We start from the raw sequence: 16,655 nt of genomic DNA, 5'->3' as shown, positions 1-16,655 counted from the left end.
ATAAATAATAGAGAAGATTAAGGGTTATAACTCGATTAGAAACAACCATAAAAATATATTTCAAAAGATAATAATTAAAATAAGTTTAAGAAAATTAAAAAAGAAACTAAAACAAAATTAAAAATAAATATAAATAAATAATAAAATAAAAATAAAACGAAAAAATAAATAATAATAAACTTAATGATACCAATAAACTTAAAGGTAATTGTAATAATAATAGTAAAAAATACTAAAAATAATAGAAATAGCTATTAAGTTAAAATAAATTTAAAATCTAAGTATAAGAATAATAAAATAAAAAAATTAGTAAAATAAAAATAAATAATATAACAAATAATAAAAAATAAAATAAAATAAAATGGGTGGCTTGGTTGGGGAAGAAGAAAAAGACAAATTGAGAAAGAAATTCTAGGGTTTAGGCCACATAGTCATGTGTCAGGCCATGTGTGTTTTCCTTCGCTTCTCCCACGCCCATGTGAGATCCCACACGCCCGTGTATCTTGATGTGTGTTTTCCTTCGCTTCTCCCACGCCCAAGTGGCATCCTATATGGCCGTGCAACCAGGCCGTGTAACTCACTGTTGATTACTCCATTTCACACACGGCCTGCGACACGCCCATATGTCCAAGTTGTGTGGGTAAAAAACACACCCTTTTTTTTTATTTTGAAAATTAATTAGTTTTAAACATAACATGAAATAAAATTAAAAGAATTAGCAGTGTTAACACTCAGGTTGCCTTTCAAGAAGTGATTAATTAAAGTCTAAGCTCGACTTACCTCGCTTTCGTACGGTCACGGTGGTTCGTGAAGTCGAAACTCATCTTTCTCGCAATTAATTTTATTATCAATATAAGGTTTAAGTCCAGTACTATTTACCTTAAATGTGCCAAATTTAAAATGAGTTACCTCAACTGTACCGTATAGGAAGACATTCAATACCGTAAAGGGATTTGATCTGTTTGCATCAAGCTCCGAAGTGGCAATTCGAGGATCCATTTTATCTAGAAGTACCTTGTCTCCAACCTTAAATTGTTTCGTTCCATCCACATGCTTATCATGATGTCTCATTAACTCTTCATCGTGCTTTTTTGGTTTCTTCTTAACATGTGTTCGCCATTCATCTAGTTCATCGATTTACAACATTTGTTCATCTTGAATCGTTCTGTTTCTGTCGCATGGACTGGAACGTGGCTCCATCACATTTTTTCGAGGGGTTTCCTACAAAGAAGTTTGAGCCACATGATTACTCATATTAACAGAACTTGTAAAATCATCTCGATCATTAGATGTCTTAACAGAATCACGAGCTTGGAGAGTAATCGTTTCGTCACCTACACTAAGTACTAACTCACCTGTACCAACATCAATAATAGTTCTAGCAGTTGCTAAAAAGGGTCTTCCTAAAATTAAAGGTATTTCATTACTCTCATCCATATCTAAAACAACAAAATCAATTGGGAATATGAATTTATCAATTTTTATAATAACATCTTCAATAATACCCTTAGGAAATCTAATGGTTCTATCTGCTAATTGAATACTCATCCTAGTTTGTTTGGGTTTCTCAAGACCTAATTGTTTAAACATTTTATAGGGCATGACATTAATACTCGCCCCTAAATCAGCCAAAGCATTATTAATATTCAAACTACCAATTAAATAAGGAATAGTAAAACTCCCTGGATCTTTCAATTTGTTGGGTATTTTATTACGACGAATCATCTAACTTTCTCTTGTTCGACAAAAGCTCATTTAAAAGTTTAACGAAATTAGGCATCTGCGAAAGTGCTTCAATAAACGGTAAGTTAATATGTAATTTTTTCAGAATTTTAAGAAATTTACCAAAATTTTCACTCGTGTGGTCTCTCTTCGTCGCGTTAGGATATGACACTCGAGGTTTATATTCTTTACCAACCAATTTTTGCTCATTCTAGCTTACCTCAACCTTACCGTTACTTACCACACTTTCTTACCTCAGTTCTGATTCAGATTCAACTAACCCTTCTTCATTTCAAACAGTAATTGCATGAAGCTGCTCTCTTGGGTTAGTTTCAATATTGCTAGGCAAACTACCTTGTGGTCTTTCTCAGATTAGTTTAGCAAGCTGACCTATTTGGTTATCGAGCCCTTGAATTGACGCTTGCTAATTTTTAAGTGCTACTTCAGTGTTTTGAAAGTGAGTTTCTGACACCGAGATAAACTTCTTCAACATGTCCTCAAGGTTCGATTTCTTCTCTTGCTAGTAAGGTTGTTGTTGGAAGCTTGGAGGGGATTATGCTCTCTGATTTCCTTGACCATCCCAAGAGAAATTGGAATGGTTCCTCCATCCTACATTATAGTTATTATTATAAGGGTTATTTTCAGGTCTAGAATTATTACCCATATAATTTATTTGCTCATTCTCCATTCTAGGATCGAAGGGTAAATATTCTAGATTATTTATTCCACCTCCATTTCCATCGTATTGCATCACTAGATGTACCTGTGTAGAAATAATAAACCACCAATTTTCTTATTTAAAAGTTCTACCTGATTCGATAACATGGTGACTACATCCAAGTTGAAAACACTGGTTGCTTTCATCAGCTTTCTCCTCATGACTTGCCACTGATAATTATTCAGTGACACCTCCTCTATAAACTCATAAGCCGCTTCAGGTGTTTTATTGTTCAGAGTACCACCAGCTGCTGCATCGATTAACTATCTAGTTGAGGGATTCAAACCATTGTAGAAGGTTTGAACCTGTAGCTATAGAGCTAACCCATGGTAAGGGCAATATCTCAATAAGTCCTTATACCTCTCTTATGCATCGTATAAGGTCTCTAAGTCGATCTGAACGAAGGAAGAGATACGATTCCTCAACTTGGCTGTCTTAGTCGGTGGGAAGTACTTAAATAGAAATTTCTCAGTCATTTGATCCCATGTAGTGATAGAACCTCGTGGTAAAGAATTCAACCACTGTTTAGCTTTGTTCCTTAACGATAAGGGAAAGAACCGTAAGCGAATGGTGTCGTTAGAAACGCCATTTATCTTGAAAGTATCACAGACTTCCAGAAAATTAGCCAAATGAATATTTAGATCTTCGTCTTGCAAACCATTGAACTGAACAAATTGTTGTACCATCTGAATAGTGTTCGGCTTCAGTTTGAAATTGTTTGTAGCAATAGTGGGTTTCACAATACTCGATTCAGCCCTAGTTATAGTGAGCTTGGCATAATTGTACATAATACGATAAACATGATGTGGATTTGCAGCAACTGCAAGAGGTAGCTGATTATTCTGATTATCACCCATCTCCTCAGTAATAATAATAACGTTATCTTTGCTCGTTTATTATACTCTATTGACTTTGCCTTGCTTCTCTACGATTTCTGCGAGCTTTACTTTCAATCTAACTGTCAAATAATAATGGTCTCGACGGGTTTCTTCTAGTCATAAACTAAAAGAACATGCCAGAAGCAAATAAAAGAAAATTTAGAAAACAAAAATTAAACTAAAAACAAAAATAAAGTGCAATAAAAATAAATGGCTAACTTAATAAAAAGCAAGTGTTCCTAATATTTTAGTCCCCAACAACGGTAGTAAAAACTTGATGGTCACTAAACTAACTATAAATACGACTAAGGTAAGCGCACCCATCGAACAATAGTATAGTTATGGTGAGTAGGGAATATCATATCCATGAGAACTAAAAGTACCAATAATTACCGTTTTTCTATTATTTAGCCAACAAGTTGGAGAGATTGTTTTTAATCTAAAATTACAAAACTAATTTAACTAAGAACGCAACAGAGAATGAAATAGGAAAATAATCTAAAATAACCAATGAGATAGACAATACCAAGGAAAGAATCCACCTAGACTTCACCTATTATTATGAATCTAAATTAAACGATTTATTCACTTATGTCTTGATCCGTAGAAATCCCTAAATTATGTTAATATCTCTTTCGAGAGTAATAACAACTGACTCTAGGTTGATTAATTGAAATCTCTTTCTAATTAAAACTCATATTGTCGCATTAACTCGATCTATGGATTCCCCTATTAGATTTGACTCTAATCCGGTAGATTTATGTCGTCCTATTTCTAGGATTGCATGCAACTCCACTCAATTATGCTAGATCTACTCTTAAACATGGATATTTGCTCCACTAAAATAAGCACATTAAACTTGAATTAATATCTCAGAAATATTAAAATAAGAAATAAGCACACATAATTGAGAGCAAGAATCAAGTATTTATCGTGTAAATCAGAAATCAAATAATAAGATTCATCATAGGTTTCATATTCCCTAGGTATTTAGGGAATTTAGTTCATAATACTAAATGAAAACATCTCAAAGTTAGAATAACTACAAGACTTAAAGAAACTCAATAAAACTTCAAAAGAAATTAAATTGAGATCTTCGATCTTGAGGGAGATCCGCTTCTGAGTTGAATCTGATGGCGTTCTTCTAGTGCTTTCTTCGATCTTCTCTGAGTGTCCCCTTAGGTCTTCTTCTAATTGGTATTTATAGACTTTAGAATGCTCAGAAAGCCTAAAAATTAGGTTTTTCCACGTATTTGGGAAGCAGGGTACCATATCGACACGGGCTAGCACACGGGCGTGTGGCCATCCCGTGTGAAAATGCCCAAGCCATGTGGATCCTGAAAACAGCTCTATTTGTCCGATTTTGGCTCGTTTTTCGCCCCTTTCACTCCCAAATGCTCTCCTGAGTATAGAGAAATGAATTTAACTGATTAGGAGCATCAAATTTACTAATTTACATAATTAATAATCCAAAAACGCATTAAGAATAAAATTAAAACATGTTACTTTTACAGCTTATCAAGCTGCAAGATATATGTGGAATTACCTCCATGAACAGATAATACAAATTACTACCAAAATCAAATTACGGTTAAACCGCCAGATTCACAGATTGTAGTCTGCCTGAACTTTCTCCATATTATACATATCCCAACCCCAATGCACATACACAAATCAGACATACTCAAATACAAGTATAACAAATTACAATCATGCCATTAGAATATATAGTTTAACATATTAGAAGCATGCTCATTGACATATTCGACCAACAAAAATATGAAAATAACACATTTAGCAACACAGTTAGGGGCACACATGCATTCGACTAACCCATACAAAGGCATACTCACCTTTGATCATGACACCCAACTCACTTGCCCATATTCGGCCATAACAGAAACATACCCATAGTCAATCGGCTAACACTCAGATTCATAGTTAGGGGATACTTACATTTAGCCACCACCGGAAAAACACTGATCACAATCGAACGATTCCAAATAAAGCACAAAAACATTCAGTTATCATCATACACACACAAGTCACGTAGGGTTAGGACACACACCTGATTGCTTTGGAAATGCCAGCACTACAATAACAACCTAAGCTCTGCACACGACAACAAACCTCAACCCATTAGAACCCACACACAACTCGATCTAGGGCGTTTGACCCTTTGCTCTCTCTTAAAGCATTCGGCCAATGTATGGCTAAAACCAACCAGCCCTTAAAACTAAGGCATTTTGTTACTTACCCTTAAAGAGAAGATTGTTGAAAACTCAATTCGCAGGAAGGAACTTACACCACTTCTTAACAACTAGGCCAAAGCCACACACATGATAACAAACATACAAAATTTAAAGAAAAGCTAGGTATGGCAAGCTAGATTTTGGGCCAAAATTAATGAAAATTTTAAGGGAAAGGAATTGAATACAAAACCTCAAGCGCATCACCAAAATACTTAACCACTAAATCAGATCAATTTTATTAACATAATTAACACTCAATAAATTAAGAAATTTAGAGTATTACAACCACAATGCTTAAGAAAATAAAAAATAATAATCATAAAACCCTTTTTCCCACATTAGTTTTATTGACTAAATAATGTATAAAAACAAATGAAGTTTTATTTTAATTTTTATACAATAATTTACATGTGCTTTCACGTACTCAAGTCCACGGAATCATTAGTGGACAAAAGAAAATTGTGGGACTTGAAACTTGAAATAAGTGAGTTGCTTATAACATCACCATTTGGAAGATCTTTAAAAGACATACAAGATAAGCCTACTTTTGCTCCTATAAGGATCCATTCAAATCACCATCATAACAATACAATTTCAATAATAAGATACCATTGGAGGAAATAATTGCGGAGTTTGGAACTCTATTCAGATTTCTTGGATATTATATTTTAAACATTAGTTAATTTAACTTTTCCTTAGTGCAGTTTAGGGATGTGAACTCCATATTTGTCCAAATTAAATTATTCGTGTTTAATTTTTAAAAAAATTAATTTCAATTTAATTATTATAAAGTTGAATAAATCCAACCACCAATCAAATCAAATTGAAATAAATTCAAAATTAGGAATTTTACATTTGCATATCTCTATCCTAATTAGATGAAACATGTCACATTAAAAGAATTTTTTTTAAATTATTTAAAAGCTGTTATACATCAATAACTTGAGACTCGAGTCTTAGAAAGGATTCGAGCCTCTGACCCACGACCCGACCACGAGAAGACAACAAGGCGAACCAGCTCGCAAGGCAAGGCTACAGATCCAGCTCGCAGGAACTTTGCGCGAGCTCACAAGGCAAGGTTGTAGGACCAACATCCGCGGGTCCAGCTCACAAGGCAAAGTTTTAGACCCAGCTCGCAGGAACCTAGGGAAGATCGCAATCTCACTTCGCATACACCCAAGGAACTCATTGAAAGGACCACGTACTCTGAAAGCCATCTAGACACGTGTCCAGTAAGTACGGAGCCCTCCCAGAGCGCAAGTCCCAAGAGCAGAAAGGACCGCGTGTTCCGTAGACACGTGCCTAACAAACTTGGAGTTTGCAAAGAATATCAGTATTAGGGGCAGCGGAGTCAAGACAAAATATTGGAACTCTATCATGAGCTGTAATAATATCTGTAACAACATATATAAATACCTTAATATTTATATCAATAAGACACAAGAGAAATATTACTCGAGTTTTTTTTCTTTATATAAAAAAAAATCAAAATCTTTCAATGGCGCATAAACAATAAAAACAAAATAATTTAAATTAATGAGATTACCAGAAAAAAATAAAAAATAAAAGGAAAGGACACTTGAGTTAAAAGTTTTATATGAACTTAGTTGGCATCATAATCAGCTTGCAATTTTAAGTAAAGTGGTTTCCATTATAACAAAGATATTATAAACATATTTAAGTGCAATTATCCTTAATTTTATAAACTTCACTTGTACTTGCTATTCTATTTGTTCTTCTTTCTCTCAGTCAGTCATTGGCGTAAATAGAAATTACCTTAAAAATTTGCAGGTGGAGCTGCCACCCACTCAACGCTTGATGTTTGATATGGGATTTTAATTTTAAGTTTATGGTAATAAATTCAATTCCACCAGGCCTACTCCTGGATTTTGATTCTTCAGCCTTGGAGCCGGTGCCGGTGCCGGTGCCGGCGAGGGGCAGATATATTAGCATTGCCAAAAGAAACAAGCCCCAGGAAAGTAATGAGGAAGAAAAACACGTGGTCCCTACAAATACATGCGGTGGCCCAAAGAGTGAGGCGGGATTCCATGTGGGAAAATGACACGTGGTATCACGAATTGTCAGTACTCGGTATAGGTCGTAGCTATACCCCTGTAGGCTCAGCCCTGCTAACTCTGTCTTGTATTTAGACATTGTACGAGTAGAAAGATACATGTATGTGGTTATGTACCCACCCTATATATATTTAGTGAATTAAATTCATCAACGCTTTTACACAATAGAACATCCCTTTGTTTTCTGGTTTCCTTCCCCCACTCTGTTTTTTCCCCTTATATTAGCTTTGTTGCCCTTTTCCAAGAAAACTGCACTTGCACTTGTCGCTCTACTCTTTACCCTTATCTCTCAAGCATCATTTTCATCCATTTATCAGTCTATCTTTTGCTTCTTTTTCTTAGTCCTTTCTTCTTTTTCTTTTTCCGTTTAGACAAAGGGACTAAAATTTTCAGGCTAGAAAAAAGATGACTGGGGGAGTTGAGGAACGTGATCAAAGCGTGAGTCTTGATCTTCTTAAGCAGAAAATGGCTAACTTTGCCAAAGAACGGGACTGGGATCAGTTTCACAGCCCTAGAAATCTCCTTTTGGCCCTGGTACATATCTCAACCAAACCTTCATGAGGCTTGCTCTTGCTCTTTCTCTTTATTATTTTTCTGGGTTTTTTTTTTATTAAGTTTTGTCTTTGAATATTTGATGGTTTCCATTTCTATGGGACATGAAAGATGGAAGGGTTAGCTCTTACAAGCTTTTTTTTTTGGGGGGGGGGGGAGGGGGGGCTAGTTTCTTTGATTTTCTGTATGGGAAGATTTGAGTTTGACCAAGCAAAATACAGCCTAAACCAGTTGGATTATTAGATATATTAATTGTTTTGTCGTCAAGCCATGTTTTCCTTAAATCACAACACTTACTTGCAATGGCCCTTTTCCGGAATTTTCTCTTATTACTTAAGTACCTTTCTTGACGTCCAAGTTAGGGTTTTTAACTTTTTCCAACTTGGCCTGCCTGAAATGCTTCTTGCGCAGAGTCAAACTTGACAAACTGTCCCTGCAAAGTTCAAACAAGTTTTTCCCTTTTTATTTTCTGAATCACAGGAAATCCTTACCCTTTTCTCTTTTGTTGCTACTATTATATACATGTCATAAAGTAGATTCATGATTATTGTTCGCTGTAAAAGTTCAAACTCTTGACACTTTTTTGGTGAAAATTCATGTAAGGTGGGTGAAGTGGGAGAATTGTCGGAGATATTTCAGTGGAAAGGGGAGGTCCCAAAAGGGTTGCCTGATTGGAAAGAAGAAGAAAAAGTTCACCTTGGTGAAGAACTCTCAGATGTTCTACTCTACCTTGTAAGGCTGTCTGATATATGTGGCATTGATCTGGGCAAAGCTGCTCTGCGCAAAGTTGAACTTAATGCCATCAAGTACCCAGCTTCAAAGAAAAACTTCAATACCAGCAATGGCACCGCACGCACTGGTTGATCATCTTTTCGAGAAAAAAGTTTGCTTAAACCTTTTAGTTTTTTTTTTTCTTAAGAACTTGTATTTATATTCCCCTCACAGATCATAGTCATAGCTGATGGCTACTTTAGGTGCATTTATTCCCCTAGATTTTCTTTCTATTTCAGCAGCTGAATCCAATCTTTCCGATATATATATAGATATGATAAAAAAAAAATTGTTCGCTTTTTTTGAGTATCTAATTGAAAGTTGAAACGTCGAAACGAAAGGCAAGGTAAAACGAATATGTTAAAAAGAGAAAGCTAATTATTTTTAAGCGATAGAATATTTCGTTCTTTGAATTGGGTTTTGGATGAACTGGTTGGTAAAATTATTATATAAAGATTTGATTCAAGTTTGGCGAAAACCTTTTCAAGTAAAGACTTGAAAAGACGAGGCAATGTGGCTTTTCGTTGGGGGTTGCATCATAAACCACCACTCACTTGACTTTAAACATGCTTAAAGAGGCTTTTTTTAAGTGCTTTGGCAAGAGGGATGAGTACGTAAAGCCAAATCCTGCAAGAATATTTACCAGTAGTTGATACGTGTTGATGATGTATTGATGATCTTTTTTAGCCAAAACATGATGCTTACATCAAAAGTCTCACCTATTTCTCCATGGGATTTTTTTCTTTTCACAAAGATTTCTTCAGCTAATCTTTAAATTTTAATTTACATTAATCTCGAATTTAATTTCTAAATAACCTCTTACCTTTTAGGATGTCCCATGCAGAGTATGATCTTTGTGTCGTATCTAATATTCAAAGTTTGTCTGGGTTAGGTACCACTGCCGTGGAGCGCACAAAAACAGTGGTTCATCCCTTTAACGTCCAATCAGTTGCAGCACCTAAGCCTATTTAGGGAAGAACAAGATAACTGTGGTTCGAGTGGCATTTCATCTCGTAACTTTTATACAGACAGGGTAATAGTAGCATAGGTAAAAATGTGTTCCTCGTCATCAATAATATTTTTGCTTGCAATAATTTTGTCCTTTTAGCAGCATCGATGATAGCTACTATGAGGCATTTGTTTAGTACTTTCAAAGGTCGAGAATGAAGTTTGTTTCTTTTCACAACGGGTGTGTGGGGATAAAATAATTGTAAAAAATATAGGGTTAATTAGCTAAAAAAGTCGATTTTAGAAGTTAATGAGGGGATTAGGTTTTTTTTCTAAATTTAAATAAATAGGTCGATTTTAGAGAGAGAAATAGAAAACGTGTCTTGTTGGACGCGTTCTTCTTTCCAAAAATTATTTATTTTAGTTGGAAATTTAAGGAGAAGGATTTATTTGTATTTGTGTTCCAGGGAGAAATTGTAATAGTTTTAAGGTATGTTTAAGTTCATGGTGATGCGGTGGCGCTCTTAAATCCACACATTTCATTTCCCATGTGGGGAGTGGGGATATGGCGAAATTGGTAAATGCTACAGACTTAATTGGATTGAGTCTTGGTATGGAAACCTACTAAGTGATAACTTTCAAATTCAGAGAAACCCTAGAATGAAAAATGGGCAATCCTGAATCAAATCCTATTATTTTATTGTTTTACGAAAATAAACATGAACAAAGGTTCAGCAAGCGAGAATAAAAAAAAAAGATAGGTGTAGAGACTCAATGGAAACTATTCTAACAAATGGGGTTGACTGTTGGTAAAGGAATCACCTTAGAAAATGTCGCATCGCAACTCAGGCTCCTGGTTCATGGTGGTTATACAATCACGAGTTTAAGTATAACTAGGGCTCCCAGTTGACGGTAGTTATGCGTCCACGGGTTCAAGTATAACTTGGGCCCTTAGTTGGTGGTGGTTATGCGGTCATGGGTTCAAGTTTCATGCTCCCAGAAGAGAATGCTTTATAAATTCCATACATAAGTTTGAGATCATAATCATAGGGAAAAGAGGCTCACCAGTATTATCAACTTATTCTTTTTCTCTATCTATGTAGTATCATTAACCTCATTGTTCGAAACTTCTGTCGGAGATGGGGGCAAGAAGACTTTTAGGGGGGAGTGACTGTGACAGTAGAGAAAAAGCTAAAGCACGAGTCAGGGCGATAGCGGTTGTAGTTATTAATAAGTTATATAATCATAGCAACTATTGCTGCCCCGAGTCGTGTTTCAGTTTTTCTCCACCATCATAGTCACTCTTCTCCCTGAAAGTCTTCTTGCCCCAACTCTGTCACAAATTTCAAACAAGGAGGTTAAGGATACTACTTTGATGGAGAAAAAATAAGTTGATTATACTGGTGAGCCTTTTTTTCCCTATGATTATGATCCCAAACTTATGTATGGGGTTTTTAAAGTATCCTCTTCTGGTGGAATGAAACTTGAACCCATGACCGCAAAACCACTGCAAACTAAGAGCTCGTATTCCAAATACGTAATGTGTGTTCCAGCGTGTAAATTTGTCGACATGTTGCGTACAATCGACCTGGGCAAATGCACATACCGTAATGATGTGTGTACATGAGTACCAAAGAGTTTGAAACCACTCACGGTTGCACCCCCTATTAAAGAAATCAACTCCGTATAACCTAGCCGAGATACCTACTCGCTAGCCGACGAACTCTATCACTTGGAAAGTTTCTAGTTGCCGAGAATATAGTTGTACATACATCGACCTCATCTTTTATGTGTTAACTGCCACCGCTTTCCTCATCCCCTCGCAGTAGACGTATCCCGCCACCATTTGCTTTGTTTGTTCCCCCCTCCCCAATTTTTAGCTTCAAGGTTGCTAGCTTGTAGAACGTAACTAAGAAAACAATTAAAATGGGCAGATGTCATGTACACTTCAAGACGACATTAACAGACTCTGCGTACGTATTTTCACAAGTCGTGTTATCATTTATTCGTGTTTCTAATGTATTCAAAAGATAAAAAAAATAAGACTATTGAATTACCAATGTTCACAACTTGTTTACACCAATCTGTATTCTTAAAGTCCTTATGAAAGTTAACTGCAATGTGGTGGATGCAGTATACAAATTTCCACTGTGACACCCCACACCTAATCTGGTCGTTGAATCCGAATGTGTGACGTCACATTACGTTGCCGAAGCAACTTAGACTATTACAAATAAATAAATCAAAAAATTTGTCATTAATTCATAATAATTTATATACAATCACAACTATATGCATAAACACGATAAAGTAATGATAAACAATCTCATGTAAAATGTTTCCGGTTCAAGCGGGGTCAAACACAGAGTTAGGATGCAAATCCAAACTCAAAGAGCCAAATTTAATAGTATGTCTCGAGACACTAAAGTTCATGTTGTAACGCCCCTAACCTATATTCGTCGCCAGAATAGGGTTACGGAGTATTACCGGAGTTTACAGAACAAGCATAATTAATTTATGTTATTTACTATTCATATCCGAAACCAATCATATTCAACCAAACTATCCATTAAATGAATCCTTGAGGTCCAATTTATGCATTTGAAATAAGTCGGGACTAAATTGATAACTCGGGAAAATTTTACGCAAAATTTCAAATTTTTTCCAAGGTACAGGGGACACACGCCCGTGTGGTCAGGCCGTGTAAGCATTCGATGTGAGGCACACGACCGTATCCTAGTTCGTGTCCACACCTGTGTAACTCTCTGACTTGGGTCACACGACCAGCCACACGCCCGTGTGTTAGGCCGTGTGTACAATTTAATTTTTGAAAATTAAGTGCAGGGGTCACACGGCCAAGCCATACGCTCGTGTGCTAGGCCGTGTGTCACACACGGCTGAGACACATGCCCATGGCTCTGCCCGTGTGAGTAATCCGAAGCATTCTATTTCTCAAATTTTTAAGTTGCATGGAACATACGGCCAAACCACACGCCCGAGCGCATGGCCGTGTGTCACACACGAGTGAGACACACACATGTGTGGACAAAATAAGGCCCTTTTTAAGCCTTATTTCTCACCCAAATTTACCTTGCACCTACATTAACATTTTAACACATTCCCAAGCCAATTCAAAATAATTAAATCAAGCCAAAACCAATTTTTATGCATGACATATCATCACATATTTTCAAGCGTTCAAACTTACCAAATACACATATATGCATTTGGGCACATTTTACCAATTATGCTATCACAACCCATTCATCAATAGACCTACATGCTTTCCATCTTTAACCATTTCAAACACACATATCAAACATGTTTAGCTCATAATTATGTATACATACTAAAATATATCAAACACAAGCCATACCAATAGCTAATTCCAACCAAGCATTTACATGTCATCTTTTGGCCAATTTAACTTATACATGCCACTATAATATCGAAATTAACTTACTTTATATACTGAGAAGTCCAAGGGATAGTGTGATGTGGCTCCGACCTAGTTCCAACCTTTACGAGCTTCTGAGTACTATAAAACAGAGGAAATAAAACAAAGTAAGCATATTATGCTTAGTAAGTTCGTATAATGGAAAAATCCACTTACCAATCATTTTTATTTAAGATACGTATACAAAATTCATCCAAAGAAATTTGGCAATTTGCCTAACACATATAATCTCAAGAAACTTGTTAGTCATAAGTTACATGTAAACATCAAGAATCAAAGATGAGCTCATCATGTAATAACTTTCATATACATATGTTTTTCATATCATATTTCCATATAACATGTGCATTCCCATGACTAATCATCTTAAACTCAGTTTAACGATGTCAGAACTTTGTTCGTTGAATTTATTTGAAATATCGATGGATACACATGTAATACATTCGAAGTGTACAAAACTGTAATCCGTCAACTCATAGAAACTCATAAGAGTTTAAAAGAGGAAGCTCATTCAGCTTAATAGGTGACTCCGAAGAGTTATTATTAAGGAGCTCCGGATAGCTATATAACAGGAAGTTCAAGCGAGCCATATGAGGAAGCTCACAAAGAGCTTATATCAAGATGCTCATAAAGAGTTGCGGTATGTCCATAATACATGCAGGATCAATATCATATAACAGGGCGCTCACAAAGAGTTGCGGTATGTCCGCAACACATGCAGGATTAATATCGATCATGATGCTCGCAGGAACCATGTAACGGGAAACTCGAGAGGGCTTATAACAAGATGCTCGTAAGAGCTATGGTGTGTTCGCAACATATGCAGGACCACAACCAATATGGGAAATCCTGTATCCATCTATTTTCACTTATTCAAACAAAACTTAGCACTTGTCAGACATTATCGGATATATGATTAATGTTTATACATGGCAATAATGCATTTCACAATCATAACATTCAATTTAAACATATCAACATACATTTTAATTACACGAACTTACCTCGCCACTTGCTCGTATATGGAGATCTACTAATCCGATACTTTTTCTTTTCCTCGATCTAACTCTTTATTTGATCTTTTCAGATCTATATAAATGAATTTAACATCAATTTAACACATTTCATATTTAATTCAATCCAACTTACATCTTATGCAAATGTACCATTTTTCCCTATACTTTTAATTAATTTCAATTTCATCCCTAGGCTCGGAAAATGAAATTCATGCAATTTAATCCTTATTCCAAGCCTAGCCAAAATTTTCATATAACATTTACAGCCCATTTAACTTATAAAATTTAGAATTTTTTTCATGAATTTTACACCTTTACACCATGCTTGGTTGCGTGTATTGGCATAGCCAATACACCCCTAATTGGTGGGCCCCACCTAATCCCTCTTTCTTCCGTCGTTTGGTTCAATGTATTGCTAATACGCGTGTAATACATTACTTTCCTAATCGGTGAAAACCACCGGTTTCTAATCCCTCTCTTTTGCCCAGATTAGCTGCCACTTCAGTTTACCCTCCCTGTTTTACCCTCCCCGATCCCCTATGTTTCTCTTTTGTTCCTTCTAGCTTCAGCCGATTTGCTCCCTTGTTTCTTTTCTTTTCTTTTCTGCCGATTTGCTCCCAGTTTATTTTCTTTTCTTTTTCTGCTGATTTGCTCCCAGTTTATTTTCTTTTCTTTTCTGCCGATTTGCTCCCTCTGTTTCTTTTCTTTTCTTTTTCGGCCGATTTGCTCAGTTTCTACCGATTTGCGTCATCGGTTAGTTTTCCTAACCCGATAGAATAAAATCATTTTCTATTGTAGATGAAAACAATATACTTTCCAGGGAAACCTTTTCTATTGTTTTTATCTAATCGGTTTCCCCTTTTCTCATTACAGGTTCTTCTTCATCGCACTCTGCCCCGACTTGCTCATTACAGGTTTATGTGACGTCACAAGTTAGCTCGATAATTTTATTTCCTTTTCTATTATTTTTATTTAATCGGTTTCCCCTTTTCTCATTACAGGTTCTTCTTCATCGCACTGTGCCCTGATTTGCTCATTTACAGGTTAGTTTTCTATAATTATTTTGTTTGTATTGCATGTGCGATTGAAATGTAGTTTTCCCCGATTGCATGTTTCTATTGCTGTTTCTTAATATGGACGGGATTTGTATATTGAATCCTACTCTAGTTAAGGGCTAAGTATGCATTTCATGTTTACTCTTCTGCATAGGACAGCATTCCGTTCCGGAGAAACAAATTTCGGATTAGGCTTAAGAATTGATGACTGTTGTTTGTTGATAATGTGCCTTGGCTTAAGAATTGATGACTGTTGTCTGTTGTTTGTTGATGTGTTTTCTGTTGTTGGTTAGGCTTAAGAAATGCATACTGTTGTTTGTTAATAGTGTTGCTTGATTTAATATGGATGGATGGGGCTATTGAATTGTAGTGTTATTATGCATATTGTTGATATTGTTGTCTGTTGTCTGTTGTTTGTTGATGTGTTTTGTGTTGTTGGTTAGGCTTAAGAAATGCATACTGTTGTTTGTTGATAGTGTTATTATGGATATTGTAGGGAAAATTATGCATGTATGTATTTATTCATCAGTATAGGACCGACAATCCTTTGAAAACAATAGTCGGATTAGGCTTAACAGATGATACTGTCGTAAGATAATGTTTCTAATTATATAATAAGAACCAAAGATTACATTGAAACATTACATTGTTCTTTTTATTTTATAATTTGTTTCATCAAGTTTATTCCTTTTTCAAATTCATTGCCAAAAGGTATTCTTTTTTTCTATCCCCACAAGTTTTTCCATGAAAATATCTGTTACATTATCTGTTAATGTATTTTTTTATTTATGAAATTTACCTTTTTCGATCTTTTTACTGAAAACTATGAAGGGAGCAGGTTTGTTAATCATCTTTAAAACTGACTTGACTACTTCAACTTTGAATGCTTTGAAATGTTTGCTCACTGATAAATGAATGGAGACAGACTAATAAGAAAAGGAGAATCATGGTTTTAGCATAAGAACCCATGTTGGATGTTGCCAATGGTGCTGTTAATTTGGAGGTGAAAAAAATGTAGATTTATATTGGTTGCGAAATGTTTAACATGTATGACCAAAAGCTTTTAAAATATTATTGTGTAGCAATCGGAGTTTTGCATGCATCAATTAGCTCTCCATATATAGTCTTTTCTTATAGGTATAGTGTAGCTTTCCATGACTCAACAGTTTTCGTGAATGATCCTCTATTCTCTAAATTATATTTTAATATAT

At 35.5% G+C, this 16,655-nt stretch overlaps 1 protein-coding gene and 1 non-coding gene across 2 annotated transcripts; both read left to right on the top strand.

Annotated features, from left to right (window-relative positions):
• Positions 1-2,761: 2,761 nt before the first annotated feature.
• LOC128035133 (small nucleolar RNA R71) lies at positions 2,762-2,868 on the top strand. The gene has a single exon (XR_008191535.1). It is a non-coding gene; the product is annotated as a small nucleolar RNA R71 (small nucleolar RNA).
• A 4,920-nt stretch (positions 2,869-7,788) lies between these two features.
• Positions 7,789-9,277, top strand: LOC105803336 (uncharacterized). Its single transcript, XM_012635461.2, has 2 exons — positions 7,789-8,179; positions 8,801-9,277. Exons 1-2 carry the CDS (start codon positions 8,051-8,053, stop codon positions 9,059-9,061), a joined length of 390 nt encoding a protein of 129 aa, XP_012490915.1. The 5' UTR covers positions 7,789-8,050; the 3' UTR covers positions 9,062-9,277.
• Positions 9,278-16,655: the final 7,378 nt, after the last annotated feature.

Source organism: Gossypium raimondii, chromosome 11, assembly GCF_025698545.1.
Source record: "Gossypium raimondii isolate GPD5lz chromosome 11, ASM2569854v1, whole genome shotgun sequence".
In the NCBI taxonomy this organism is placed as follows: domain Eukaryota; kingdom Viridiplantae; phylum Streptophyta; class Magnoliopsida; order Malvales; family Malvaceae; genus Gossypium; species Gossypium raimondii.
The sequence above is the reverse complement of the archived record's forward strand: the minus strand, read 5'-3'. Positions and strand labels throughout refer to the sequence as shown.